The following is a 26,905-nucleotide window of genomic DNA, read 5'->3' as shown; positions in this document are numbered from 1 at the left end:
GCTCGCCTCAGGACCACGCACCCTCGCACGACCGGCTCGCTCCTAAGAAGCCAACCTGAGTCAGGGGCGCAGAGAAGAAGATCCGGCCTCCTATAGGCCAGGCGACGCAAAGGGTGGGCTCTTCTTGCAGCAGCCGGTTGTGTATTGGTCGAGGCATCGAGTCGAAGGCCAGGATTGGCTAAACTGTCCCAAAGGCGCCCTCCGCGGGGCCAGTGGACCAAGAAGGGACGGATGAGGGGGCGGGATCGGGGGCGTGGCCACTTCTCGGCCCCGCCCACGCGTTCCAGGCTCGGGCGGGAGCGCGGCGGTCGCGGCCTGGGACCTTCGCTTCTGGGCGTCCGCATGGGGTTGCTGGGGCCGCGGGGTTGGCCGCAGCGGCCAGTTGCTGCGTCGGAACCGCCCAGGACGCGGTAGGTAGTGACCGGCGCGGGGACGCGGCTGTCGGGGGAGCCCGCGGCGCTGGGGGCGGAGGCCTTGTGCAGCGCTCGCCCGCCCGCGCGGCCAGCCCCCTTGGCCCCGGCCTCTCCAGGTCTGCGAGGCCCTGGCCGTGCGGGCCGCCGGACCTCGCGTCCCCACTGGGAAGGGCACAAAGGCTTCCTGGGGCGGGGGCGCCTCGTGCCTGCGCCTCCATTTTGCAGCAGAGCGGCGTGTGCGCGTCGCGGCCTAGGAGTTGAGGCCCGAGGGCAGGAGGCCGGTCTTGAAAATGCCGGTGCGCAGGGAGGGCCACGCCAGGCGGCGCGCGGTCCACCCATCCTCGCGTCGGAGCTACTTAGCGGCCCGTCGATCGGTGCTGCGGGGGAAATCAGTTTCCCCTGCGGCCTCTCCTCAGGCGTACCCTGTTTACTGTGCGCCCTCGCCGGGGCCCAGGTGTCCCCGAGAGTAAGGGGGGCGCGCCGCTCCTCGATCAGGGCCAATGCAGAGAGCGTCTTTCCCAGCGGAAAGATATAAATGCGTGACGCCTTATCACCTTGAACGCAGCAATCCCCCAGATACGGAGGGGAAAAAGCAAGATGTCTCTTTTTTTTGCCAGAAGCGTTACCCTTTCCAACTGTCATAACCAGAAAAATTCTCAGCACCCCAAAGGCGCGTGTCCAAAAACCCATTCCAGGCCTTTTATAATTATTAGGTTGGGTTCGGTGTATTGTTTGGCATAAAAATGAGCGGAAACCTGCCAGTGCCGGGGCCGATTGGACCTCACTGGGAATTCGTGGAGGAGGGGAGCCGCGAAGGTGGGGGGTCACGTTCACAAATACCCTTTACAGCCCCCCAGATCTAGGGTATGAAGGATGTTTGCTGTTGAAAATGCAGGACAAAGTGTGTTGGATCAGTTTGCCCAGGGCTTGGTTGAAAGTAGTAGAAAGCATCACTTCTCACGCTTGCCCCCTCCATACCTTTCCCACCAACTGGGTCAGTTCTGCGCCACTGGATGCTGAAGAGAGGCAAAGTACTGTTTCATCTCGTCTGGAAAGTGTTTTAACTGCCCCCTCCCCCAAAGCTACCTTCTACCCTCTGTTTTTACACATCACGCCATATTCTGGTTTCCCCGGCTCCTAACACAATGCTTGGAACATAGAAGGGACTCAGTAATTGAAGGAAATAAAAAGAAAACAAAAGCAGAAATATAGCCAAAAGCTCATGAAACAAAACCTTTCATTGTTTTTATTTGTTGGGCTAGTTGTTTTTACAGGTTCCCTAGGCAGTTGAGCTCAGGCTCTCTAAGACAATTGAGATTTTAGCTCTGCCACGTTGCTAACTCTGAACAAGTTAGTTAACTTCTCTGTGCTTTAGTTTCCTCCTCTGTAAACTGGGAGCAGTAATAGGACCTACTTCATGGATTTGTTCTGACGATTAAATAAAATATTGATATAAAGTGTTTAGCATAGTTCCTGGTCCAAAGAAAATGTTCAGTAGCTGTTAACAGTTGTTAGGATAAAAGTAAATACTTGAACAGATTCACTTTTCAATACTGTTGTACTTGACCTTCAGGGTTGCTCTACCTTTTGGTCCTTACCTGTTCCTGGATGTAAAGAAAAAACAATCCCTTAAGCCTTTCCTGATTCTCCCCCACAGTGAAGGTATTTCATAGAAGATACCTGTTTATGCTTTGGGTCTTACTGTTCTCTAGAGATTAAGCGCCAAGTAGCAGTTTGGCTCAGTATTACAGTAGTATTTGATACAGTCTTAATGTGGTTTATTACTGCAAATGGTTATGTAAGCACAGAGGAGTGAAACAGATGGAGCCTAATGTGGCCAACAAAAGATCTTTAGGATGGTTGGTTCAACCAGAGAGAGGCAGAGGTTGTGAAGGTGGGCTTTGGGTGGCTTGTCTCCTTATAACTTCATCCTGCTCTCATGAAAAAACTGTCTCTTACCTTTACAGTTGCTCACAAAACTTTGTGAAAAGTGGAAAACGTCTTTCCATCCACTTCAGATCAGATTGCCAGACTTGGAAGATGCAACACAACCCGTGGGGGATATTGCCTCACTTCCAGGGCTTCCTGGTGAGCTTCATGTTAAGTTAGCACCACTTCCTGGCCAGAGGAAACAGACAGCTGGGTTGACATTTCCTTCCCACTGTAGGCTCCTATGGCTTGTCAGTTTCTCTTAAGTTATTTGATGTCTCCCAGACAGTTACCTTTCCGCTCCCTGTTTGTAACTGTCACAGGCGAAAAGCCTGGCCTCTGACTCTGCTTTTTAGTGCAGCCACAAAGAATCCTTGACTCCTTCCTAGAGAATACTCTTCTTTCTGGAAACTCCCTTCCAGCTGTGACATTCTAGAACTATTAATTGGCAGATGAATGCCTGCCATAAGCCTTATATATAACTCAGAGGTGTGCGCTTTTTTGAGCGCCCCTGTCCTTGAGGACAGGGACCATGAATTTCTTTCTTGTTTGTGTCTGGCACTGAATGAATGTTCTTAAAGCCAATGTTATAGTTTATTCTTTTCAGGGCGCTGAAACAGGCTTGCATACTACGCTGGGGCTTCTCAGACATCCCTGTGCTTAACAATCACCTGGGGATCTTGTTAAAATGTACATACTGAATCAGAGGTTCTAGGGTGGGGCCTGAGAGTGTAATCTCACAAGCTCTGAGGTGCAGTAGCTGCAGCTGGTCCAGGGACCACACTGAGTAGTAACAAGGTACTAATTTAAGTTCATTGTCTCTTAGTTATACTGGTAAAAGAAGTCTTATTTTCTTATGGTATTGGGATGAAATCTTGGATTTAGGAGCTATTTTTCTACTTACATTCTATTTTTAACAATTCCTCCGTCTCATCCCAAAAAATGGTGTGAGGAATCTTTCCAAGATCTTGTCAGTGTAATAAGAATTTAAGGAAGAGTAATTGAGGCAGATAGAGTGGTGAAAGTAAGATTAATACAAAAGATAAGTGCCTCTTGTCTTGGTTTCACTAGAATGAGACTATGTAGATTTGGCCCTGAGCTTCCTAGCAGTGAAAGCAAGGAGGAAAATTTGCTCGTTTTGCTAGTACCTATGAAATAAAAACAAACTAGATACTCAGTAGAAGCAGCTGTTTTCTATTACTGAGACCAGAGAATTCTTTTCCCATGGGTTCTCCAAAGAGGACACTGTGGGACAGTAAATATATCTTGAGAAAATTGATAAGGTTCTTATAAATCTTCATATGTATATACTGATGGCCTCATAGCAAACTGGCAGTATATTTAAAGCTGTTGCCTGTGGAACCGCAGCCGTGTGGTCCAGGCGCAGCTTCATCTGACAGTAGGAGCGATTTTGTTAGTTACAGGGAAGCTGTTTTTCTGCTTGCTCTTTGGTGAGAATAGAGGGTGCAGTCGATTGGCATGCTTAGTCCTCCGCATCCTTGTGCTTTGAGCTTTGTTGGACCAGCAGCGAGCTTGGGGCAGGGCAGGTTGGGCGGGGGGGGCGGTGGCAGGGAGCAGGAGTCCTGGGAGCTCACCAAGGCTTCATGAAGATATGGCAGTTTCATCTCTTTAAAGGCCACCTGAAGACCTTTCACAAGTTGGAAGGAAGACTGGCCTTGCTGTGAGGCTGTCTGGTGGTCTCTAGTCAGCCAACAGTGAGCGAGTGAGAGAACAAGGGAGCAGGCAGCAACGCAGGCTGGCCAACACCCTCTCCACCACACTGATCCAGAGGGTCCGAAGCAGAACTTAGGGAAATAGACCGAGGTGGTGGGGTGGAGAGGGTCTGCTGGTACCCAAGGAGCCTGGGAATACAGCAGCCCAAGCTTTGGGGGATGTGATCTACCCTCTCCTTGTGGTAGCTTTGAGCCTGTTCTTCATTTTCACTTTGATTTCATCTGCGAAGGAGGGGGGCAGGGCTTGCACAGGGACCTGCCCCTCAAGGAGAGACCTGGAGGTCTGGGCCTGCATAGCCAGGGAAAGAGCAGGTGGAGCAGCAGTTGCTGTTTGCTGTTGGCCTCCCGCCTCCAGCCTCAGCCACAGCTTTCCTGGCATGGCCCCCTCCCGGCTCTGAGGCAGGCCAGACCTCTTGTGACTGTTCCCTTTGCCGGCTTCCCCCACATATGTCTTTGCCCCCTTTCATGCTGCCCCCCACACCTGGATTACCCTTTTTAAGCTCCTTTCTCCCATAAACTCATTCCCCCAAAGCCTTCAAGCAACCCGACAGTGCAGTACTGCCCCACGCCCCTTTCCTCCTGGGCAGTTTCATGTTCTCAGAGAAAGAGCAACACTGAGAGCCTCTTTGTCTGGTTCGCAGGCCAGGTTTTGCCTCTGTGTGTTCATGGTGTCATCACTTGTACCTGCGGCCTTTTGTGAAAACAACAAGGCTTTGGGCCCTGAACTGGCTCGCTTTGTCAGGCAACACCTGGCCTGTGGTGATAGGTGCCTGGGTACAGAGACAGGCCCCCCTGGAATAGGGTTTCCTGGGAAAAGTTGGGGTAAATCCAGTTGTCTCAAAGGGAACTCCTAGTAGAATCCTGGGAAAAGTCCTTTGTTGTGTTGTTTTTTCAGGGGAGAATTGCTCCCTTGGTGCTCGTTTGCGTATTTGAATGATTTGAGTTCAGAGTTTGGAGAGGAATATCAGCTCCCTTTCCCCCACTTGCCCAGTCCTCCTTTCTCCATCCTGACAGGAGTGAGTGGGAGCAGCCCTGGCAGCTGTGACAGGACTGCCTGAGGGTGGTGCAGCAGATGCCAGGAAAGGTCAGACGGGACAGAGTTAGGGTTACCTCATACATGATGTGTGAGCGTATTTTTACTGTAGGGCAAGAGCAAGCCAAGCCTACACCACTCCTAATTATATCTGGTAGACCATACGGCTTCCACAGGTCCTGGGAACTAATGTTATTAGGTGCCATCAAGTGGGTTCTGATTCAGTGACCGTATGCACAACAGAACAAAATGCTGCCTGGTCCTGCACCATCCTCAAAATTGTTGCTGTGTTTGAGCTCATTGTTGCAGCCACTGTGTCAGTCCATCTCATTGAGCGTCTTCTTCTTTTTCCCTGACCATCTTATTTTACCAAGCATGATGTCCTTCTCCAGGGACTGATGCCTTCTGATAACATGTCCAAAGTACATGAGACAAAGTCTTGCCATCCTCGTTTCTAAGGAGTGTTCTGGCTGTACTTCTTCCAAGACAGATTTTTTTGTTCTTCTGTCAGTCCATGGTGTATTCAATATTCTTTGCCAACACCATAATTCAAAGGCAGCAGTTCTTCTTTGGTCTTCCTTATTCTGTTGTCCAGAATGCGTATGAGGCAATTGAAAATACCATGGCTTTGGTCGGGCACACCTTAGTCATTAAGGTGACACCCTTGCTTTTTAACACTTCAAAGAGGTCTTTTGAAGCAGATTTGCCCCATGCAATAATATGTCATTTGATTTCTTGACAGATGCTTCCATGGACATTGATTGTGGATCCAAGTAGTGAAATCCTTAACAACTTCAGTCTTCTCTTCATTGATCATGATGTTGCCTATTGGCCTAGTTGTGAAGATTTTTGGTTTTTTTATGTTGAGGCATAATGCACATTGAAGGCTGTTGTTTTTGATCTTCTTCGGCCTTTCTCGTGCATATGAAGCGATTTAAAATACCGTGGCTTGGGTCAGGTGCACCTTAGTCCTCAGAGTGACATCTTTGCTTTTTTGTAACACTTTAAAGATGTCTTTTGCAGCAGATTTGCCCCATGCAGTACATTGTTTGATTTCTTGACTGCTGCTTCCATGGGTGTTGATTGTGGGACCAAGTTAAATGAAATCCTTGACAACTTCAGGGTTTTCTCTGTTTACCATGCTGTTGCTTATTGGTCCAGTTGTAAGGATTTTGGTTTTCTTTATGTTGAGGTGTAATCCATATTGAAGGCTGTAGAGTTTGAACTAATACAGAATTTTAATAGCAAAGTCCAAATGGTTCTTAGGATATCCAGAAGCTTCTGTGGCATGTGTCTTGGTTTGGACAGTGCGGTTCTGGGGTGTACCAATGTCTCATATGGGGAGGGCTGGCTTCATTGTCCCTTGTCTGTGCTCGGGTGCCTCCTGTCATTCAGCCCAGCCTCCCACTACTTCCCTGTTAGGGAGGAGGCCAGTGGAGGCACCTTCCCGGTCACAGAGCTACTGGCATCCAGGAACAGTGTAGAATTTGTGATCTGAGAGCAGGGAGGCCCCACATGGAGTAGTAGGTTGTTTAGAAGTAATGACCTGGTGGAAGAGAGTGTTGTTTCAACCCAGCAAGTCATTTTCCTTAGTCTCAGCAGTCCAGGGGGCTGCTGCTTTGGAAAGGAGTACACTGTCTCTCATTGGAAGGGTCTGAGCCTGTCTTAGTTCTCATCCTAAATAAAAACTTCGTGTAGAGCAAGGGAAAAACAGGGTCTGTCAGACAGATAAATAAGATTATGAAGAACCTGCTTATCCAGACTCAGAAGATAATGACTTGTTTTCTGTCTTGCCAGAAATACCGTTCCCACGAAAATCATTCATGATGCATTTCAGATCTTCTTCCCTGAGCCTTGAAGCAAGTTGCGAGCCCTGGTGACACTGTTACCCTTGTTCAGGTTTGTATGTAAACTTGTAAGTCACTTAGAAGGGTCTCCTGACTGGCTTACAATTCCGGCTGACTGGCCCTGCCCCTGCCCCTGCCCCTGCCCCTGCCCCTGCCCCTGCCCCTGCCCCTGCCCCTGGATAGATGGATACATTCTTTTTTGAATAGTGAGGTCCAGATAAGACAAATCAAAAATACATCATCAAAACAAAGACAGACAACATTTACCTGTACCCTGTCTTAGTCCAGCACCATCTTATTCCAGCCCCATGTCTCAGGGCCACACCTCTGGTCAGTGGGAGGAAAGGCCCTCCTCTGGTCATTGAGAACTTTCAGGAGTGGAGCAGAAAGTAGGAATTGGGAGCTCCGGATTTAGCCTTCACCCTCATATATCCAGCTCCTGGGCCCAGCTTATTCCCATAGTTGTGAAAACACAACTTGCCTTTCACATCTTCATATGCAGTTTCTTAAAGGACCACAGGGGGACACTGTGGCTCCATGAAAATCTCTTTCTAAGTGGCACTTGCTCGCTGTCTCTGTCCATCCCTCTTCTCCTTTGTGTGCTTTCTGCTCTTTAATTTTTTTCATAAGGATCCTAGGTTCTGAAGTCAGGTGGTCCTGGATTTGAATCTCTCGGAGCCTTGATTTCTCCATCTGTAAGACGAGGAGAGAAGTGACTGCCTCCTTGGGAAACTAGCAGTTTGCATGTCGTGGTGGGGTGTAAATTAATACCTCACGATAATGGAGCTCTAGTGGCGCTGTGGTTCAGAGCTCAGGCTGCTAACCAAAAGGTGGACAATTGGAATCTACTAGCTGCTCCTTAGAAACCCTGTGGGGCAGTTCTACTCTGTCCTGTAGGGTCGCTATGAGTTGAAATCGATTGGACGGCAACAGGTTTGGTAATGTACGTCAAAAATACACCTGCCTCAGCAGTTCTACTTTTGCGTATTTAGCTGTGGATGAGCCTAACACACCTGCAAATGGTGTTTACAAGGTTATTCTTCATAATATTGTTTGTGATACCAAAAGAATGGAAATAACCAACTATCCCTTCCGAAGTGTGGGGAAATAAGCTATATGCAGCCTTATAGTGGAATACAGTGCTAGACAGGGATGAAAAAGAAAGAGGAGGCTCTCTGTGGATTGCTAAGGAATGACCTCCAGGATATTTTGTTAGGGAAAAAAAAAAGGCAAAGTTCTGAACGGTATACGTTGTATAGTTTTCTCCCTTTATTTAAAAGGGTGGGAGAGGGATGAAACTATTTTGTTTGTCTACATGTATGTCAGGAGACAGGAGGAAACATAAGAACTAATTAGACACTTTACCTGTTTTTGTAGGAGTATCTAGTAGTAAGTCCTGGGCTTGATTTATATGAAAATTTGGCTGCTTTTCCTCCTGCCGTTCAGCTTCCTTGCTCCTTCCTTGGCAGGTGACCGGTTACACTGATTCCATCTCTTAACACGTGTGGACACATATACACCATGAACCAGGCACTGTTCCAGGCATTCTGCATGCCTTGACTCGTTTCAGTGGAGGTAGGGGGGCAAGGACAGGAAGGCTTCCATCTGTAGTGTGTTATTTGAACCATACGACTGTATTCCTGTTCCCGCCAAAATACTTTTTTGTGACTAGTTCCTGCTATATATGGTGGTATGAGAAAGAAGCAAGAGTCCATGTGAAGTGCATGGCTTTTCTGGGGTCCTCTCTGAGTGAGTCTGGACCTCGTGTATCTGGTCAGATGGGGCTGGGTGGGGCCCTGCCATGTGCCAGCCCAGGCTGTGGCTCCCAGCGTTTGAGATCCAGAAAGAACCTGCGCCCAGGGCCCCCTCAGCTCCCCTGCTGCTACCAGCACCTCCTCTTTACATCCTGAGGCAACAAAGCTATTTCTGTCTGATCTTAGCTTTGAGGTTGGCCAGAGTACACGCCGGAGGCTGTAGACACCCTGAGTGAGGGCTCCTTGTTTCCTTGCCGCCTCCTCCAAAACCCCCGTTAGCTTTTTGGCCCCCTGGCCATATTCCCCCAGTGCTCCCAGCCCGCAGCCCTTGCTGTTGCACTTAGCTGTGGGTGGTTTCTCCCTGCTGTCTCTGAAGCTCTTCATGTTGGTACAGTCATATTTTCGGAATCTCTTTCCTCTTTCTCCCCCGAGTCCCCGCCCTGTGCTCCCTTGCCTGCCTGTGGCTACCTGGCTCCCTCTCTCCCTCCCTCTCATGTGCACCCACGCTGCGTGAACACGACCACTGTTACCCATCTGGACTTCCACGGCTGCCCTCCACACCCAGCTTACACATCAGTCAAGCTGGTGTGAGAAGAGCTGCTGGTCTCTCTGCTCACTGGCCAGCCTTAGAAGGAGAAGCCCCACCAGGCACAGCCAGGCATTGTGGGGAGCATCCTGGTGGGGCTCAGCTGAGTCCTGAACATGCCCCTACTTGCTGTTCTCTTGAGGTTTTAGAGCAGAGGAGCCAGAACCAGGTCCAAGCCTCCCTCCAACAGGGACATTGCGACAACAGAACCATGGTGGCACAGGGCACCAGAAGCCTAGGCTGGGACCTCTTACCCAGTGGGCTTGGGCCACAGGGACAGGGGAAAAGGCGACTCTATGCAAGGCCCACACCTTTCCTCTGTCTTGGACCTGCATTGGCCCTCTTGGGTGACACTACTGTCACTCTAAAAGCAGAGAACACAATAATGTGCTTTTGTGTCGCTTCTGAAGGATCTGAGGCCAAGGAGAAGCAGGACCTCAGTCTTCCTCTGAAGAAGTAGCACTGTTTCTGTCCTTTTTTCCTTCCCTGAACAAAGAGCATATTCTTTAATCATTAAAGACTAAGGTTTCCTGGACACAGTTGAGGAAAATTTCTATTCTTCTCTTTTTGTCTGTTTTGTAGGAAGTGGAAGGTTTCAGCAGCCCTGACCAGGCTCAATGGCTCTGGGTGAAGAAAAGGCAGAGGTGGAAGCATCCTTGGACACAAAGGCCCATCCCTATGGGAGGTGGAGCTGCAGGGAGCAGGAGGTGGACACTCTGGGGCCAGTGAGCAGGGAGAACCCGGCCCGCCTGGAAGCTGAGGGAGGGCCCGCCTCCCCTGTGTGGGGGGCAGAGGGGCTGCTGGCCCCTGGCTGTTCACCAGGAGCTCTCCAGCAGCAGGCTAGCAGCACCAGCAGGGAGTCAGTAGCTGGTGAGTCTCAGCCTGCTCTCAGCTGCCTGCATCCTCCTGCTGGCATGAGGACTGGAGACACCTTGCCCTCTGTGGGAAGCCAGGTAGGTGCTAAGGAGACGGGACTGTAGATATATCCAGAGATGTCCTCTGGGAGTCTGCTTTGCATTTGGTCACCATCTGACATGCTTTCTCAGCCACTGTGCAAAGTAGGGGGCTGGGGGAACCTGTGTATCCTAATTTCTGTTTTACAGGTTCAGCTGGAGAGCTGGGTTTTGGGCTAGTAGGGAGCTCTGTCCATGGCATCTCCCCTTCCTTGAGAGTGGACTGCTGGGCCACCTTCTGAGGCCTGGGGACGCCGTGGACAGAGCCTGCTGCCCAGAGGGCTGAACTGGAGCACTGACCTGGTGAACTAGGTTTGGAGACTGGGGGAAGTAGGTGCCAGCAACTGTGTCCCCTGGGGACCCAGAGAGCCGTTTAGAGCCTCGGTAGCCCGTGTGGCAGGCAGCACTGCCCTTGGACAAGGAGAATTTCTTGGGCCTCCCTGACTGTAAGGTGACTTTTTTAAGTGGGAGTCAGCTGGCACAGGGGGTTCTCTTAGGCTCTGTGGCCTCAGGCAAGTCACTAAACCTTTCGAGCCCTCAGTGTAATTGGGAGGGTCACCTGAGTGATCTGTCCCTCCCAGTCCTGACATCCTGTTATGTTCTGCTTGCCAAGGCCTTTCCTGGGAATGGCTTTGATCTTCTCTGTGTCGCTGTGGTCTTGGCTGCTGCAAGCTCCCGCCACAGAGCCCCATCCTGTGAGGAGGCTTTGTGCACCACTGTCTGGAAGAGGACGGGCTGGGCCCACCTGCCTGGCTGCAAGGGCAGTGGGAGGTGCCAGACACCTGTGAGGCAGAGATTGAGTGAGGCAGGAAGCAAGTAAGCAAACACAGAAATGGGCTTAGCTTCAAGAGTGTGAGCATAGTTTGTTGAGCTCTTACTGTGTGCTTTTCACACATGAGTGCATGTAATCCTCACATCGTGATGAGGTGATACTGTTCTTCTCCCCATTTACCGGTGATAGGAAAAAAAAAAAAAAAAACACCTGTTGCCATCAAGCCAATTCCAACTCATAGCGACCCTGTAGGACAGAGTAGAACTGCCCCACTCATAGTGACCCTATAGGACAGAGTAGAACTGCCCCATAGAGTTTCCAAGGAGCACCTGGTGGATTCAAACTGCTGACCTTTTGGTTAGCAGCCATAGCACTTAACCACTACGTCACCAGTGTTTCTGAAGTCAGGCTCAAAGTCACCCATCTGGAAAGTGGCAGAGTAAGGGTTTGATGTCAGGTCTGGTTCCTAAGCCCAGGACCTTAACCACTTTGCTAACCTGCCTCCCTTGGGGATGAGTTCCCCATTGGGCAGATGGAAAAGTTAAAGTGAAAAAGCTGGGGTGAATGACTCATTCTGCCGTTGTTCAGTGTGTGAGCTGAGGGGGTGTGGCATGGTGGGACACCAGCCTGCTGGGTTCTGCCGTGATTCCTGTGAAGACAGAAGGATAGAGGGTTTTGTCTGCCCAGGAGACGTTCCTCAAAGGTTAGGCAGTATATTCTGGCTTCAGCTTGACAGACCTGTCCGAGTTCCCACTCACGAACTGGGTATTTGCAGAGGGACAGCTTTCAAAAGCACCAACCATCAGCCTGGGGACAACAGTCCTGCCCTGCAGAGCCTGCCGAGTCTCTAGCTGGCCACTAGCAGCACACACTCAGTGTCTGCGGCTTGCCTCAGGCAGCAGACTCTTCCCTTCGAGACTTTGCCTAAATGTTTTCTGGGCCTTCAAAGAGAGCTCCCAGCTTGTCATCTGAAAAAGAAATGTGGCTTGATTATTTTCACCTGAGCGCATTTTCTTCCCTCATTGCAGTTGGAGGAGACCGAGCTTTCTGCCTCGGAGGAGCTACCTCAGACCCTCACTGCTCCCAGAACTGCAGCCCTTTGCTCAGGACATGATGCTGATACTGAAGATGACCCCCGAGTCGAGTCGCCCCAGGTGCTGGACCTCAGCCAGCAGCCTCACGTCTCAGGGTTCCCTTTCTCGTCAAGGTGGATGTCCAGGGTGAGCCCAGGTACCACTGCTTCTCCTGAGCTTTCTAGCCGCAGCATCTCTGCCTCATCCCCGGTCAGCAGTCTCCAGAGCTGCCAAGACAAGACAGAGCCTCAGAGTTGCTCCCCTGCCAAAGTCTCCTCCTCTCTGGACCTGGTCGCCCCCCACTTGCCCCCGTCTGTGGTGGGACCAGGGCCTCGGCTCCACTGGTCACCTCAACCTGTGTCTTCTGAAGGTGGAGCTGCTGGGCCGGGCAGGAGGCGCCTCTCCTTCCAGGCGGAGTACTGGGCTTGCGTGCTGCCAGATTCCCTGCCTCCTTCCCCTGACCGCCGCTCCCCTCTCTGGAACCCAAATAAGGAGTATGAAGACCTGCTTGACTACACTTATCCTCTGAGGCCTGGGCCTCCGCTCTCAAAGCATCTTGGCAGCCGCATGCTGACTGAGCCTGTGCTGCAGGACTCTGGCGTAGACCTGGATAGCTTCTCTGTCTCCCCAGCGAGTACCCTGAAGTCACCCACTAATGTGGCCCGTAGTTGCCCACCAGCAGAGGCCACTGCCCTGCTCTTCTCAGGGCCCAGAGAGCCAGGCCTTAAGCGCTGGTCCCCTGGAGTGCCCCAGAAGCAGGGCAGCGTGGGTTTGCTCTCTTGTAGCCAGCTCACATCCACTCCCAGAGCCTTAGGCAGTAGGGCTGTTCCCTGGCAGAGCAGAGAGGCAGCCCTGAGGAGCCCAAAGGTCTGGCTCCCCGTGGGCACGCACCCTGAGGGGAGCTCTCCTACACTGAGGACACAGGGCGGAGGGTGGCCCTCTTCCAAGCCAGAAAGGGAGAAGGGGGCTGGCCAGAGTGCCCCACGCCCCACCTGCGTTGCGTCTGGATGGGAAGCAGAAGAGGAGGTAGAAAGTGAAGACGAGTATCTTGCCCTGCCCACTCGTCTGACACAGGTTTCTAGTTTGGTTTCATATCTAGGTTCTGTTCCCACCCTGGTACCCCTGCCCACCGAGACCGCCAAAGGACAGAGCTCCCTGGAAGTCTCAGACAGTGAGGGGCTAGCTTCACTCCCATCAGACTCTACTCAAAGCCGGCTTCCCTCCATGACTACACTCCCAGAGTCCCGGGACCCTGGGGGCCAGAACCACTGTTTCCTGCGCTCCTTGGTCCAGGCCCAAGACTCTGCAGGGGAAGGCAGTCTGGTGAGCAGCCAGGCCCTGGGGGTGCCCTCCGGACCGCTGAGAGCACACACCTGCCAGGCCGTGCTGGACCAGCGGGTATTCTCAGACCCGGATGCAGACAGGCAGCCTCCCAGGAGACAAGAGCAGGGAAAAGAATCGCTTGTGCAATGTGTGAAGGTAAAGACACTGAGGTTTAAGGGCTTTGCAGGGAGGCATCCAACCTCTTCCTCCAGCCCACTGCCCTCATAATGTGCATGTTAACGCTGACTGAGCACTGTTCATGTGCTGGGCACCCTACCTTATGGTATTTAATTCTCACAACCCGTACTAGATAAATAATGTTCTCATTTTACTGTTGGAGAAAGAGGCACAGAGAGGTTAGGCAATGTGACCAAGGCCTCACAGTTAGCAAGGGGAGAGCCAGGAAGCACACCCAGGCAGGCTGTCTGCAGGGCCTGAGTGCTTAGCTGCCACCCCAGGCTGCTTTCCAGGGCTCCTGACTTGATGTTAGATGTCCTGCACAGAAAGCATTCTATGTTTGGAATTATTTAGAAAACACTGGGCTAAACAAAGGTAAGTGGCTTTCTTGACTGCAGAACTTCCCAGACTTCAGTACACCAAAGTGATGGGACTCACCAAAGTTATGGGCATTGATGCACCGTTTTCTAGATTTCTTAGCCGCAGACCCTTCTTTTTGTAGCTTACCTGTTAACATATGGAGATAAAATAATACTCCATGGAATGACACGTTAGCATCAGATCTGAATTATGGCACTGCTACCTTGGGAGTTTTCGCTCATTTTTTTTTTTTTCTTGAGCTTGCTCGTCTGCCTCTTAGAGATGTTGTGCAGATTAAATAACATATCGAGAGCTTCTTGCCGTCTGACACGGGATGAAGGTTTAGGTATCGTGGCTGTAAACTCTGAGGGTCCCGCGGCCCCCACAGTCAACACTGCATCAGGCCTACGCTAAGAAAGTTCCCTAGCACTCCAGTGGGCTTCAACCTTCCCTGTGATGGCAGGTGGCTTGTTTTGTCCTGTGAAGGAGATAGGACAAATGCTACCATGTACTTTTTTTGTGATAAAAGATTGAGGTACTGCCATGAGGTGAAGTACTTGCCTTACGACCTCCCCAGGGCAAGCAGGGCAAGCAGCTGACATTGGAGTCCAGGGCAGTGGTGGGGGCAGAGCACTTTATAATTCTGTTGTCTTTGGCCGTGGGTTCAGGTTGGTCAGGATTATAGTCATTTTCCATTTATGTTTCTCACAGAAATAGTTTGGTACAGTAGCATGGTGCTGGCCCAGGGATTGGTTTCTGGGGCAGTGTGCCCCCCTGGGCTGGACCCTGCCCGTATCGTATCTGCTCCACTGTCACCTGCAGGGTTGTGTCTTCTCAGCCTGTCACTTCTGGTGTCTCATCAGGCTGAGGGGACATAGAACGAGGTGAGGCTTTTCCTGTTGTGGTGGTGTAGGTCTGGAGTCCTGGGGGTCGGGGGGCAGGAGGAAGAGCTCAGGAAAGGTGCCAGGTCAGTCTCCTGGACACTCCCTGATGTTTTTAGCCTCTTCATAACTGTAAGCAGCAGTTCAGTCGGAAACAGCATGCGTTCTTTTGTTTGTCTGAGCAGACATTTTGCTGTCAGCTGGAAGACCTGATCCACTGGCTGTATAACGTAGCAGACGTGACCAACCACTTGATTCCACCCAAGTCCAGTCTTACTGGCCTCAAGTCTTCTCTGCAGCTTTACCGGGTAAATACGTGGTCCTGGCTTCTGGCTTGTTCACTGTGAAAGGGGCGGCTGAATTACGCAATCACAGACTAAAATCTCAGATAACGCACATGCTTGGTGTGTTGTGGCTGAAGTGACCGTTTCACCAGAAATCTAATCAAAAGTTCTTTTCCCAAATTCTTAATGTTAAAAATTTTCTAAAATGTATGGATTATTTCCCTGACCAAATAGAGTTGGGAGAAAATTATATATTTATTTCCAATCAAAAATACTTATGGGAGGACCTGGAATGTGTGGCTCATTGCCTCCGTGAACAGCTGCCTCCTTTGCCGTGAGACTAGCTACCATTACTGAACTTGTGTGTGCGTGTGTGTGTCCATATACACGTGCTTTAGGTGAAAGCTTATAGTGCAAATTTGTTTCTCATTCAAAAGTTTATACACAAAGAGTTCTGTGACATTGGTTGCAGCCCCTGTAGTGTGTCAGCACTCTTGCCCTTTCCACCTCAGGTTCCCCGTGTCCATTCATCCAGTTTTCCTGTTCCTTCCTGCCTTCTCGTCTTTGCTTTTGGGCAGGTGTTGCCCATTTGGTCTCGTACACTTGATTGAATGACGAAGTCCGTTTCTGACGTGTGTTATCGTTTGTTTTATAGGCCTGTCTGATATTTGGCTGAAAGGTGGACTTCAGGAGTGGCTTCAGTTCTGAGTTAGCAGGGTGTCCAGGGGCCTTAGTCTTGGGGGTTTCTCCAGTCTCTGTCAGACCAGTAAGTCTGGTATTTTTTTTTATGATTTTGAATTTTATTCTACATGTTTCTCCCACTATCTGGGACGCTCTATTGTGATCCCTGTCAGAGCAGTCAGTGGTGGCAGCCAGGCCCCATCTAGTTTTTCTGGGCTCAGGCTGGTGGAGGCTGTGGTTCATGTGGCCTGTTAGTCCTTTGGACTAGTATTTTCCTTGTGTCTTTGGTTTTCTCATTCTCCTTTGCTCTGAATGGGATAGGATCAATAGATATATTTTAGATAACTACTCGCAGCATTACTAAACATTTTGATCAAAGATTCCATAGAAGAATCCTGATCAACAGGGGGAAAATACAGAACAGAATTTCAAATTCTCATGGACTTCAGACTTTCTGGAGCCATGAAGTTTGGCTGAACCCCTGAAACTCTTGCCCTGAGATAGTCTTTAAACCTTAAACCAAAAATATCCCCTGAAGTCTTCTTAAAACCAAACAATAGTTTAGTTTAACTAGTAAAAAAAAAAAAAAAGCTTTTCTTAAGCATTATGCTCTCTTAAGAACTGTATGGGATCAAACTGACAACGGCAACTCGAAAGATGAAATAGGAGCCTTAAGGAGCAGTGAGTTTATGTTAATGGGGAGAACAACTCAGAAAAGGAGGGGCGATGGTTACACAACTTGAAGAATGTAATCATTGTCACTAAATGGTACGTGTAGAAACTGGTGTACGTTTTGCTGTGTGTATTCTCAACAAAGTAAATAAAGTTATATTAAAAACCCTTAGGGGTAATTTATAACTTAATTTTTCCATTGCCTCAGGATTAGTAAGTATGGAGAGGCAGTGTCCATTCAGTAGCCACTAGCCATATAAAAGGGCTGTTTAAGTAAGTAAAATTGAAGATTCGGTTCTTCACCTGTAGTAGCCACATTTGAAATGCTCATTCGCCCCAGGTGTCTCAAGGCTGCTGCATTGAACAGTGTAGCTACAGAATGTTTCTGTCATCACAGGAAGTTCCATAGGACAGCCTAAGTGGGTTTTTTTTTGTTGTCTTGGGTGTTTGTTTTTTGCCTTTTCCATTAAGGTTCATCAAGGTTCTGTTATTTTTAAAAATAGCTGTTTAATTGTGGGTTCTGGTTAACTTGATCCTAGATGGAACATATTTAGGATAGCTGTAATGTCCTGGTTTACACCTGGTGTTCTCACATGATTATTATAGGTTCCACCTTTCAGTCTCAGAAGTGTCCTGGTTTGGATGATAAATTATACAGTTACCCTAAGTATAACGTTAACCTTGGCTGAACTGATCAGCGTGTCTGGTTGGCTAAGCCTTTCTAGTAGCTTCGTGAAGCACAGAGGTGTTTGTGGTCTGAGTCCCATGGTAGTCTAGAAAGGGTTTTCTGGGAAGGTCCTTTGCATTTTTACAGCTTTTGTAGCTTGACCTATCTTCAGTAGGAGATTAGCCTGAGGGAGGCTGCACTGCCTCACTCTGACCATACCCTGGCAGGAGGGAGGGCTTTTGTTTTCCAACTTTGGGAGCCCGCTAACATTTAGGGGAGGGGCCTGGCCTGGCCCTGGGTGGGTGGGGCACCCCACTCTGGTAGGAATGGTTTCCGGCCTGTGTGGAGAGATTGCCATGACTTTCTGCCCAGGGTGAGCTGGAGGAAGTGTGTGTGGCCCTGTGCGTAGAGCCGTTCAGCGGGCCCAGGAGGTCCCCCCGTGCCAGGCTGTCTAAAGGAAGTTGCCCTCCTTGAACTTAATCTTGATGGCCTTTCACAGGTGACTCAGCCTCATCAGAGCAGCTGCCGTGTCACAGGGCCCTAAGTAGGACACCTCTGTTGCCTCCATTTTATCCCTTATACCATCCTTCTATGCCTCAGCTTTCAGGCCAGCCAAAAGTTACCGCTGCAGGTCGCTGGGGCCTAGCCCTCGTGTCACCCACACAGCTGTGTCACAGAGTGGTACTGTACTGTCATCCTCATCTCCTGGAAGAATGGTCTGTGCCTCATGCATATGTATGAACTATCTTGACTCCCGCTTAGCATAAGTAAACGTACATGCATGTATAGCTAATCAAGTATCTTAACTACGACTCCTGTTCTCATATACTTGTGCTTTGTCTTAATTATACAGTGGGTTTAAGGCAGCATAGAAACTACAGAGAGCACTAAAGAATAAAATAAGTATCCGGGCAAAGGAAAACTGAAGACCGAAAAATAGTAAATCCAAGAGTAAAGTTATCACCTCGAAATGTGAGCCACCAAGTTCTTTGCCCTGGACTAAAGGTGGGCCGTGGATTTTACGACACTTACTCGCAGCTGAAGGACCATCAAAAACCAGCAGCTACAGGGTTTGGAGGAGCCCTGGTGGCACAGTGGTTTAGAGCTCCACTGCTAACCAAAGGGTAGGCAGTTGGAATCTACCAGCCACTCCTTGGAGACCCTGGGGGGCAGTCCTATTCTGTCCTTTAGGGTCACTGTGAGTCGGAATCTACCAGCCACTCCTTGGAAACCCTGTGGGGCAGTTCTGCTCTGTCCTTTAGGGTCACTGTGAGTCGGAATCTAACAGCCGCTCCTTGGAAACCCTGTGGGGCAGTTCTGCTCTGTCCTTTAGGGTCACTGTAAGTCGGAATCCACCAGCCGCTCCTTGGAAACCCTGTGGGGCAGTTCTCTGTCCTATAGGGTCACTGTGAGTCAGAATCGAACCTGCGAGGTGAACAGATCTCTCCTGCTCAGGAGGCTCACCGTTTTCCAGATGCTGAGGCCCAAGAGGAGTTCGTCCTGTAGGTGCTCTGAGGGCGGGTGTGGGCGCAGAGGGGAGGCGCTGATTTAATGGCAGATGCCTGTGCTTCTCATCACATCCATTAGAATAGAATACGTCTTGTTTTGAATTGAACCCCATGAAGCCAGGAACCCCACGAGGCGAGGCACCAAAGGGAACCCCTGACTCCAAGCTGTCCACAAGCCAGCCTGGCTCTGCCAGGAAAAAGAAAACTCTTTTGTTGTCAAAGTGTAAACAGAAAAAATGATTGAATGTATTTACTTGGGGCTCAGGCTGAGGTTAAACTTCTGCACTGTTTAATCAGAGATTCTGAAACTGGGTGGGGTTTGTCTTCCAGGATACAGGGGAATCTAGCTACCTGGCATGGTGTTCATTTTGAATAACCCTCCTTAAAAAGCCATCGTAACGAAGCTTTTTTTTCTTATACACTTTAAGCAATTTAAGAAAGATATAGACGAACACCAGTTCCTGACAGAGAGCGTCTTACAGAGTGGGGAGATTCTTCTTCAGTGCCTGCTGGATAACACTCCAGGTGAGGTGCTTGGTTGAGGTTTTTAATTTAGCCGGAGCTTCATCCCTCCCCAGCAGGCCCCGGGGCTCAGAGAGACTCAGGGACACACACTGTCATCAGTAAGGAGCCCTTCCCACACGTACCTGTTGCCATTGGAGTCCCAGACGGTCAGATAGCACCTCACACACCACTGTACCCGGGCCCCTTTCCCTTCCCAGCTGCCCCCTGCAAGACAGATGACAAGGCAGTTGCAGTCATAAAAGCAAGCTGATCAAAATTGTATCAGCCCTGCAAGAACTAAACTGTTTGCTGCTCTGCTTTTATTTCCCTGCTGGTGTTCTGGGTGGGAGTCCTGGTTTTTAATCCACTGTCCTTAGTCTGGAACCCTGGTAGCACAGTAAGTACTTGGCCACTAACCGAAAGCGCTTGGCAGTTCGAACCCACCAGCCACTCTACAGAAGAAAGATGGGGCAGTTCAGCTTCTGTAAAGATTTACAACCTAGGAAACCCTACAGGGCAGTTCTGCTCTGTCCTACAGGGTCGCTGTGAATTGCAATCAAGGTCCTTAGTCTAGGGCTGAAGTATTTCAAGTGGGCAGCTTCGGGGTTCCCTATCCTCCAGCTCTGGCTGAATTCCTCTCTGGTTATCTGCTTTGTGTTATGCTTTGGGGGAGGATTTGTTTCAGAAGAGGATTCTCTGGTCCAAGAGGATTTGAGAGTCAGCCTACTCTCAGAGAATAGCTGGGGGATGTAAACTGGGGTGGCGGGGCGGGGAGGGCAGTGTGAACGCAAACCACACTCAAGCCCATTTGGCAGGATGGACTCCCAGTTTAGGAAAGTGTAAAAATCATAGATTTCAAGAGTACATCAAGTATGCAGGGGGCCAAGGATTTGCTTGCCTTATTGTCCTTGCAGAGATGGTGGGGGCGGGGGGGGGGGTGTGCCTGATAGGAAGGATGAGCTAGGAGAGTGATAAACCCAGTGCTGTGGAGTTGATTCCGACTTGTCCTATAGGAGAGTGATAGACCTCCCAAAAGCAGCTCCTAATTTTCTGTAAGACTGTACATCCTAGAGAGGGCTGAGAAAGCCCAGCTATCTCCTGCCCCGCTTTGTGTTTTGGAACAGTGTGTGGTTTACGTTGGGAGCGAGCAGCGTGAGCGCAGCTGGGCAGGACACAGAGGAGCTTATTAAGAGGCAGGGAGGAGGAACTTTGCTCACCAGGTTGTTTGGGAGGTGGTGTGGAATGGTGTCTCTCAGCCTCAGCTCTATTGACATTTTGAGTTGGAGTCTTTGTAGCAGGGGGCTGTCCTGTGCATTGTAGGATCTTTAGTAGCATCCCTGGCTTCCACCCTCTAAATGCCAGTAGTACACCCCTCCCCACTAAGTCCTGACAACCCAGAATGTCTCCAGGCATTGCCAAATGTCCCTGGGGGCAAAACAGCCAGAGTTGAGAACCACTCGTTTTTTGTCGAGGGGTTTTGATGACAGGGATCCCCTGAAAGAGAAGGGTTTTGACCAGGTTAGTGATTATCCAGTGTGAATTAGGGAGCCATTTGCAGTGCACTGCCCTCTTAAGGCCTCTGTTCGGCTCTTCCAGTGTTCCCTGGAACTCGAGTCTTTTGTTGGTTCTTTGTGGGGGCAGAAATTCAGTACGCCCAGCTCCTTTGCTGCTTGTCATTACTCCAGCATTTGCCAGACACAGTGCTGAAGCAGTTGACACATTGGTCTTTTTTCACGTAAGCATGGCTTTGTGAGCTGCATACTGTGGCTATTCCCGGCTGACAGAGTTTTTAGCTTGCCTTGGGCCCCCGCGGCTAGGAAAGGGGAGCGCAGCCTGGCTGGAGCCCCCCTGCACAGACGCCTGCTGCTGCCGTGCTGTCTGGAGGTGCAGGGGCCTCACCAAGGAAGCACATGTCAGAGTGGCCCTTTTAAGGCTGTGGGTGCTTTGATCTTCATTTAAAAACCAGTTCAGTACCTTACCACTGCTGAATCTGTAAAAGGAGCACCTCATTTTGTCCATCTCTCAAAGAGGATCTAAAGGTGTTCTACCTGCTACAAATAGGCGGCTTTTGGATTTCTGTGGTTTTCAGATATGTATCCAGGCTCCTTCACATTGACATATTTCCCTTCCCCACCCTCTGCTTGAAATAATGGAGAACTTGGCTGTTTTGGTGAAAATCACACATTCCCCTTGACACTACACAGCTCGCTGAGTGAGGTCCACGTCCGCTGTCTTCAGCGGCACGTTGTCAGCCAGGGAAGGTCGGTGCTAACCCTCCACCCAGCGCCCTCAGAGCCAGGTTTTCTTACTCAGCTTCGGCATCACCTTAAGCATGTGCAGCCACAATTTACCTTCTCCTCCAAGTGTCCCTATTGCCACCTTCTCCTCCAAGTGTCCCCATTGCCACCTCCTGCCAGAGGCCTAGACACAGAAATCTGGCAGGTAGTCAGTACTTTCTGACCCAGTTAGTTGCTTAAGCACACAGTCTGACCATTCTCACACCCACATTCCTTATCATAGTGGATCAGTGTCTTGACCCTGTTGGCATTAAGCCAGATCAGACCCCCATATGCGTGGGTTCAGTTAAAAAACAAAAATCTTACTCAGAAAAGATTTTTTTCATTTCTAGTCCCAGCTTCCCTTTTACTTGGTCCCACTCAAACATTCCAACAGGAAGTTTAAAACAGAGCTTCACGTCAAAGGTTCAAAAAATAAAGGTCCCCTGAATACTGACAAGGCACAGGACTGAATAAAGGTCTGATGAGCATGGGTGGCCAGAACCCAATCCAGTCACCCTTGGACGCAAGCTTTATTGCACCTTCTGGCCATATCCCTGTGCCGGCCTTGCCCGCACTGTCATGAACTGTCAGGATAGCGCTTTGCTGATGACACTGCACTGCTGTGGCTTCCCTAGGGGCGATCTCAGTGAAGCCAGCCTGTTTCTTCTCCTTCCGCTCATCCAGTCAGCATTGTCTGCAGGTCAGCAGCTTCCCCTTTCACTTCCTCTGCGGGCAGATGTTGCAGCTGTGGCAGGAAACTAGGGAGTGTGTTAGCACAGCTGATAAAGGCTCAGGAAGCTAAGGCAGCCTTTGTGCTTCACTAAAGAAATTAACTCAGAGAAAAAAACAAGCCTGCCATGCAGGATGATGCACTCTGGACCTTGCCCATCCCTTCCTCTAACAAACATTTCTAACTCAACACTAGGTGTGAATCTTGGCCTCACCAACACTCTTGTCTTAGCCTGCTTTTAGATCAAGCCCATTCTGTTGGGACCCACAAAAAAGGATTCACAAGCATTCCCAAATATACTATTGAACCAAAAAATCAAACCAGTTGCCATCAAGTTGATGCCAACTCAGAGCAACCCTATAGAACAGAGTAGAACTGCCCCACGGGGTTTCCAAGGCTGTAATCTTTACAGAAGCAGACTGCCACGTCCTTCTCCTGTAGAGTGGCTGGTGGGTTTGAACCGCCAACCTTTTGGGAACCGCTTGCAGGGTTTTTGGCTTAACTGTTCTGAACCCAATTTGTTAGTTTTAAAGGATGTCCTGGGGAGGATCGCAGCACAGTCTGGCGAGTTGGAGAGCCATGCAGACCATGTATATGACTCTATCTTAGCCTCTTTGGACATGCTGGCTGGTTGCACCCTCACCGCTGACAATAAGCCAGTGACAGCAAAGGAACACCAATGTGAAGGGCTCTAACCAGGTAAGTAGAGCACCCCAAAAGAAGAAAAGCTGTCTAAACCTGGTGATTATTGCTGTAGAGCTCCTGTGCTAATCATCGGCTGCTTCTTAGAAGCTGTTGAGCTCAGAGCTTTGAGACAAATGAGATGTTGGGAGAAGTCAGGCCTGCGGTACTGAAAAAGGAGCTGCTCCCAGTGCTAGGAAGAAGGCTGTGGGTCTTCTATGGTGATGGGCTCACCATGGTGCTTTCCATGGCTGTTTCACCCTTCCCTGCTGCTTGCTGAGGACAAGGGTGCCCCACGCTCCTGTTTCTATGGCAGTGTATTCACCAGCCGCTACTCCCCCACCAGCCAAGGACAACGGAAGCAGAACTTACCTATAGCTCCTTTTTTATTTCTGCACATGTACACCCGTCCTGTTGGGGTCCATTATTAGGGTGCCCTGCTCTGCAGGCTCTTGTCACCCAATTCATTTGGTACCCCATCTCCAGGCAACTCTGACAGCATGAAGTATCCACAGAAACCAGAGTTACTGATAACCAATTAGTATGACTTTCTTTTGATCCCTAAGAAAAGTCCAAGAGGGGAATGATGGGAAAGGAACTGAGAAGGGAGGAGTGCCCACTGGGTTTCCCACTGCCTAGTGCTCTTCATAATCCCACACCTGGACCCTGTGATCCCAAAAAAGACTGAGAACCAACTGTGTTGGCAATTCAGACTTTATTTGATCATCTCCCCACCCCTCCCCCTCCCAGGCAATATGCTTGTTGTCCTCATGCAAGATTTTCTAGATGAAGGATAAAATCTAGGCATGTAAACAGCAGGGATTCCCTGTATTTGCATCAGAGCAGTCTGAGTTTAATAGTCACCTTAGCTGTAAAATGAACACCATGATTGCTGCTATAGATCGTACATTCTTGCAACATTATGCCTGTAACAAATGCTTCTCTTTCTCTTTCAGGCATCTTCTCAGGCAGAGATGTAATCTGTCAGCCAAAACCTGGCTGGCTGGTGGGAGAAACAAACTTCCAGGAAGCCTTTGCAAGAGCCATTTAAAACTGAAGTCAAGAGGAAAATAACTCTTAACTTCTAGCTTTAAACGCCCTCCTTTTCCACGAAGTAAGGGCTACTGAGTTACTGTAAAATAGTTTCTTCCAAACCAAGGTTTTCGGTGCTTCTCTACAAAGAGCATGTGGCTTTTCAGTTTTTGAGAGTAATGATGATAAAAAGACTTCCTCCCCCGCCCCCCCATCCAGTTCAAAAGAGCATCCAGAGCTCCTAAACTTTCCACCTGCTGAGATGATCGCAAGGCTAGTAGAAGTTACCAAACACTTGATATTTTCAGGGATACAAGGCGGCCCAAGAGACTGCAAAAGTGAATGGTTGGCCAGGGGCTTGGATCTTTTTATAAAATGAAGCTTGGGTTATTGTAAATTCCTCCTAAGATTTTAGAAGACACTTTTACCCTTAGTCTGCAAATGAAAAGAGGAGGCGGTGGGGGCGGGGGAGAAATAGCCTCTACAGATTGCTTTGGACTATTATGGCACCTTTTGTCAAGGCTTAAGGCTCCCTCTTCCTAACTAATATTTTTAAAGGAATATGTGCCAGAAACATAGGGAATTGCCGCTGAGCTTTGGCAGGACTATGGAGCTAATGATCAAGCATAAGGTTACTTCTGGGAGGATTCAGCCCTCTACTCTTACTCCTTCCTGGAAGGTGACAACTGGGCTGGGAAGGGAAGGGATAGGATCAGTTTGGTTGGTCACAGAAACTGTCAGTGGTGAAGGGAATTCTTTGTTGCTTGGAAGTTGACATGTAAGTACCTTGATGGGGCGGGGGGGAACTATGGGTTAACCATTTAAAGCACCAATCGTATAACTTTTTAGAGCAAAAAATGATTGCTTATTGTTAACTGCAGATTCTACAAAAACAAAAGCACTCACAAAAACAGTTCTATTTGGGCCATGAATGAACATGGAAGGAAGAGGCACATTTTTTTCCTTATATTTTTATTACAACAGGCTAGTAAGACCTAAGGAAAGACCTAAGGCTAATAAGACCTTGAGTATATGTGACACGAGCAGTTAAAGGTTTTCTTTTCAAACCCCTTTGAAATAATCATTTTAAGAGGGCACTCAAGAAAGGAAAATCTTTTCAGTTTATAAAGAAATGATCAAAGGTACCCTGCAATTCTTCTCATAGGCAGACCTCTAACATAGAAAGTTACCTTCTTTACAATGAATTTAGGGCTCTAGTCCTGGGGACTGAGCCGCATCATCTTAGTGTCCCTCCATCCACCTCCACACGAACTCAAAGTCCTATCATCAAACGTGACTTTCTGCTTCAGAATATCTTGGATTTTAATCACTGGAAGGACAGCCATTAAGTTCTAATACTTAGAAGGGAAACGATGTAAAACTCAACAGTAGCCATATAAAATAAGGATTTTGAGTACCTGCTGCTACTGTGGTATGGTTTATCATAATGCTTAAGGGCACGGTCAGAAACGGTCACAATTCTGTCATCGTAGTTCCATACATACCAAAACAAAAACCCAAAAACCTCCTTGGTTATAAGTGTATATGTAAAATATAAAAACCTAGGATTAGTTAAAAAGGCAGACATGTCTAATGGCCTCAGTTTTTCAGTTGATGTATTTCACACCTTTTTGATGTGGGAACTGGGAACATGTCTTTCCATTTGTTACTGAAGGGCCCTTTGCAGTTAGGCCCATTTATTTAGTTACTGCTGAACTTAAAATGCATGAAAAGGAGTCTGTTAGTTAGCATACAAATTCAATACGACAACCCTATAGACAGAAACTGGCAGATACAGCAGTTGCATGTCCAATATGGTATTCTGTCCCCATACAACCTAATTATAATCAACTTCAACTGACGGGAATTTTCAGCAAATATTTTATTTTGGAGTGCCCTATTTCCTGAGAAAGTGCTACCTTACCTAAAATGATTTCAGATGTTTTTGTTCCTCCCCTTTGAAATAAGGTGTGACTAAGGGTGCCAACTCTCTGGACCTGGCTGTGAATGCCACTGAATAGTAACAATGTAGCTGTTATCTTCAGCACTGCTTTAAGAAGTTCAGGACCTCCCTTAAAACTCAGGCTGACATGGTTTCAGCTTAAATGCAGGCCAGTGCCATTTTCATGAGCAGACATGCAGGGTTACATTCAAGCAGTCTGGCTGGCCAACCCTGACTTACTAGAGGCAGGTTACAAAACCCCGAGTTTATCTCCTGGTAATATACCAGGCTTTAAGTAGTTCTTTAAAATGGAACTTAAGACGTGGCAGTACTGAGAGCTGGACTGGTAGTTTGGAGACCTGAGTTCTTGGTGTAGCTCCATGGCTAAGCTCATCTGCATAAGGGGAAATGATGTCAAGACAGGCCTGTTTGGAAGCCTGAATGGGAAGAAAGAGTTACTGTAAGATGATACACTGGAATGGCAACACTGTATGCTAAAGGGAACTCCAGTGCAAGCACCTTCCTGCTCAAACCAGAATGGCAAGATCATTCTGAAGGGTGTCCAGAGACTGACCACTTACAGTCTTCATAACGTAAAGCACTTCCATTTAAAACATAGCAGCCTTTTTAAAATGAACCGATTATTAAAGTCCATAGTACCTCGAAAGGTTTGTGCTTAGAAATGGGAATATGCATCTACCACATTTACGGTCATATACATAAAAGTGAAGAGTGAAGCATGCTGAAGTGTCTTGTGGCAAGCCCCCGTCATGATGGCCACTGGGGGAAAGAAGAAAATTTTCAAAACTGTAAATATGCCTGCATCTTAACCTCATGTTTTTTGCTAACTCATCAAGAATAAGCAGCTGGTTTAAACAACTTTTACTGTATAAAACTGGTGCATGACATCACATCTAACATTTGTATCATTCAGCTTCTTTTGAAAATAGTTGGAGTGTACCTCTGTGTATTGATAAGGTTAAAAAAAAAAAAACTCTGAAGCATTATAAAAAGATATCCACCCAAATAATTAGTACCTTCAGGAATTTGTCAGTTGCCTTACATAAGGATGAATAGATCCAACAAGCACG

At 48.8% G+C, this 26,905-nt stretch overlaps 1 protein-coding gene across 8 annotated transcripts; it reads left to right on the top strand.

Moving 5' to 3' along the window:
- Window positions 1-277: 277 nt before the first annotated feature.
- On the top strand, window positions 278-26,817 carry CEP68 (centrosomal protein 68). 8 transcript variants are annotated; one of them, XM_049857367.1, is made up of 9 exons: window positions 278-410; window positions 2,381-2,501; window positions 6,946-7,007; window positions 9,878-10,248; window positions 12,049-13,572; window positions 15,020-15,142; window positions 19,075-19,171; window positions 22,685-22,858; window positions 23,797-26,817. In XM_049857367.1, the coding sequence occupies exons 4-8, from the start codon at window positions 9,913-9,915 to the stop codon at window positions 22,852-22,854; spliced, it is 2,250 nt and encodes a 749-aa protein (XP_049713324.1). In that variant the 5' UTR covers window positions 278-410; window positions 2,381-2,501; window positions 6,946-7,007; window positions 9,878-9,912; the 3' UTR covers window positions 22,855-22,858; window positions 23,797-26,817. The 8 variants fall into 8 exon arrangements, with proteins under 8 accessions (XP_049713324.1, XP_049713322.1, XP_049713325.1 ...); XM_049857365.1 differs by having other exon boundaries at window positions 6,906-7,007; XM_049857368.1 differs by lacking the exon at window positions 2,381-2,501.
- The last annotated feature ends 88 nt before the right edge of the window (window positions 26,818-26,905 follow it).

The sequence above is a fragment of the Elephas maximus genome, chromosome 17 (genome assembly GCF_024166365.1).
Source record: "Elephas maximus indicus isolate mEleMax1 chromosome 17, mEleMax1 primary haplotype, whole genome shotgun sequence".
In the NCBI taxonomy this organism is placed as follows: Eukaryota; Metazoa; Chordata; class Mammalia; order Proboscidea; family Elephantidae; genus Elephas; species Elephas maximus.
Note: the sequence above shows the minus strand (reverse complement) of the source record. Positions and strands in the feature narration are given on the sequence as shown.

Bases quoted from the DNA above. Each gene is read 5' to 3' on its own strand.
- CEP68 (XM_049857369.1), top strand. From the start codon at position 9,913: ATGGCTCTGGGTGAAGAAAAGGCAGAGGTGGAAGCATCCTTGGACACA. The intron at 10,249-12,048 runs GTAGGTGCTAAG...CCCTCATTGCAG, and splicing joins TGCCCTCTGTGGGAAGCCAG to TTGGAGGAGACCGAGCTTTC. The intron at 19,172-22,684 runs GTGAGGTGCTTG...CCAATTTGTTAG, and splicing joins CCTGCTGGATAACACTCCAG to TTTTAAAGGATGTCCTGGGG.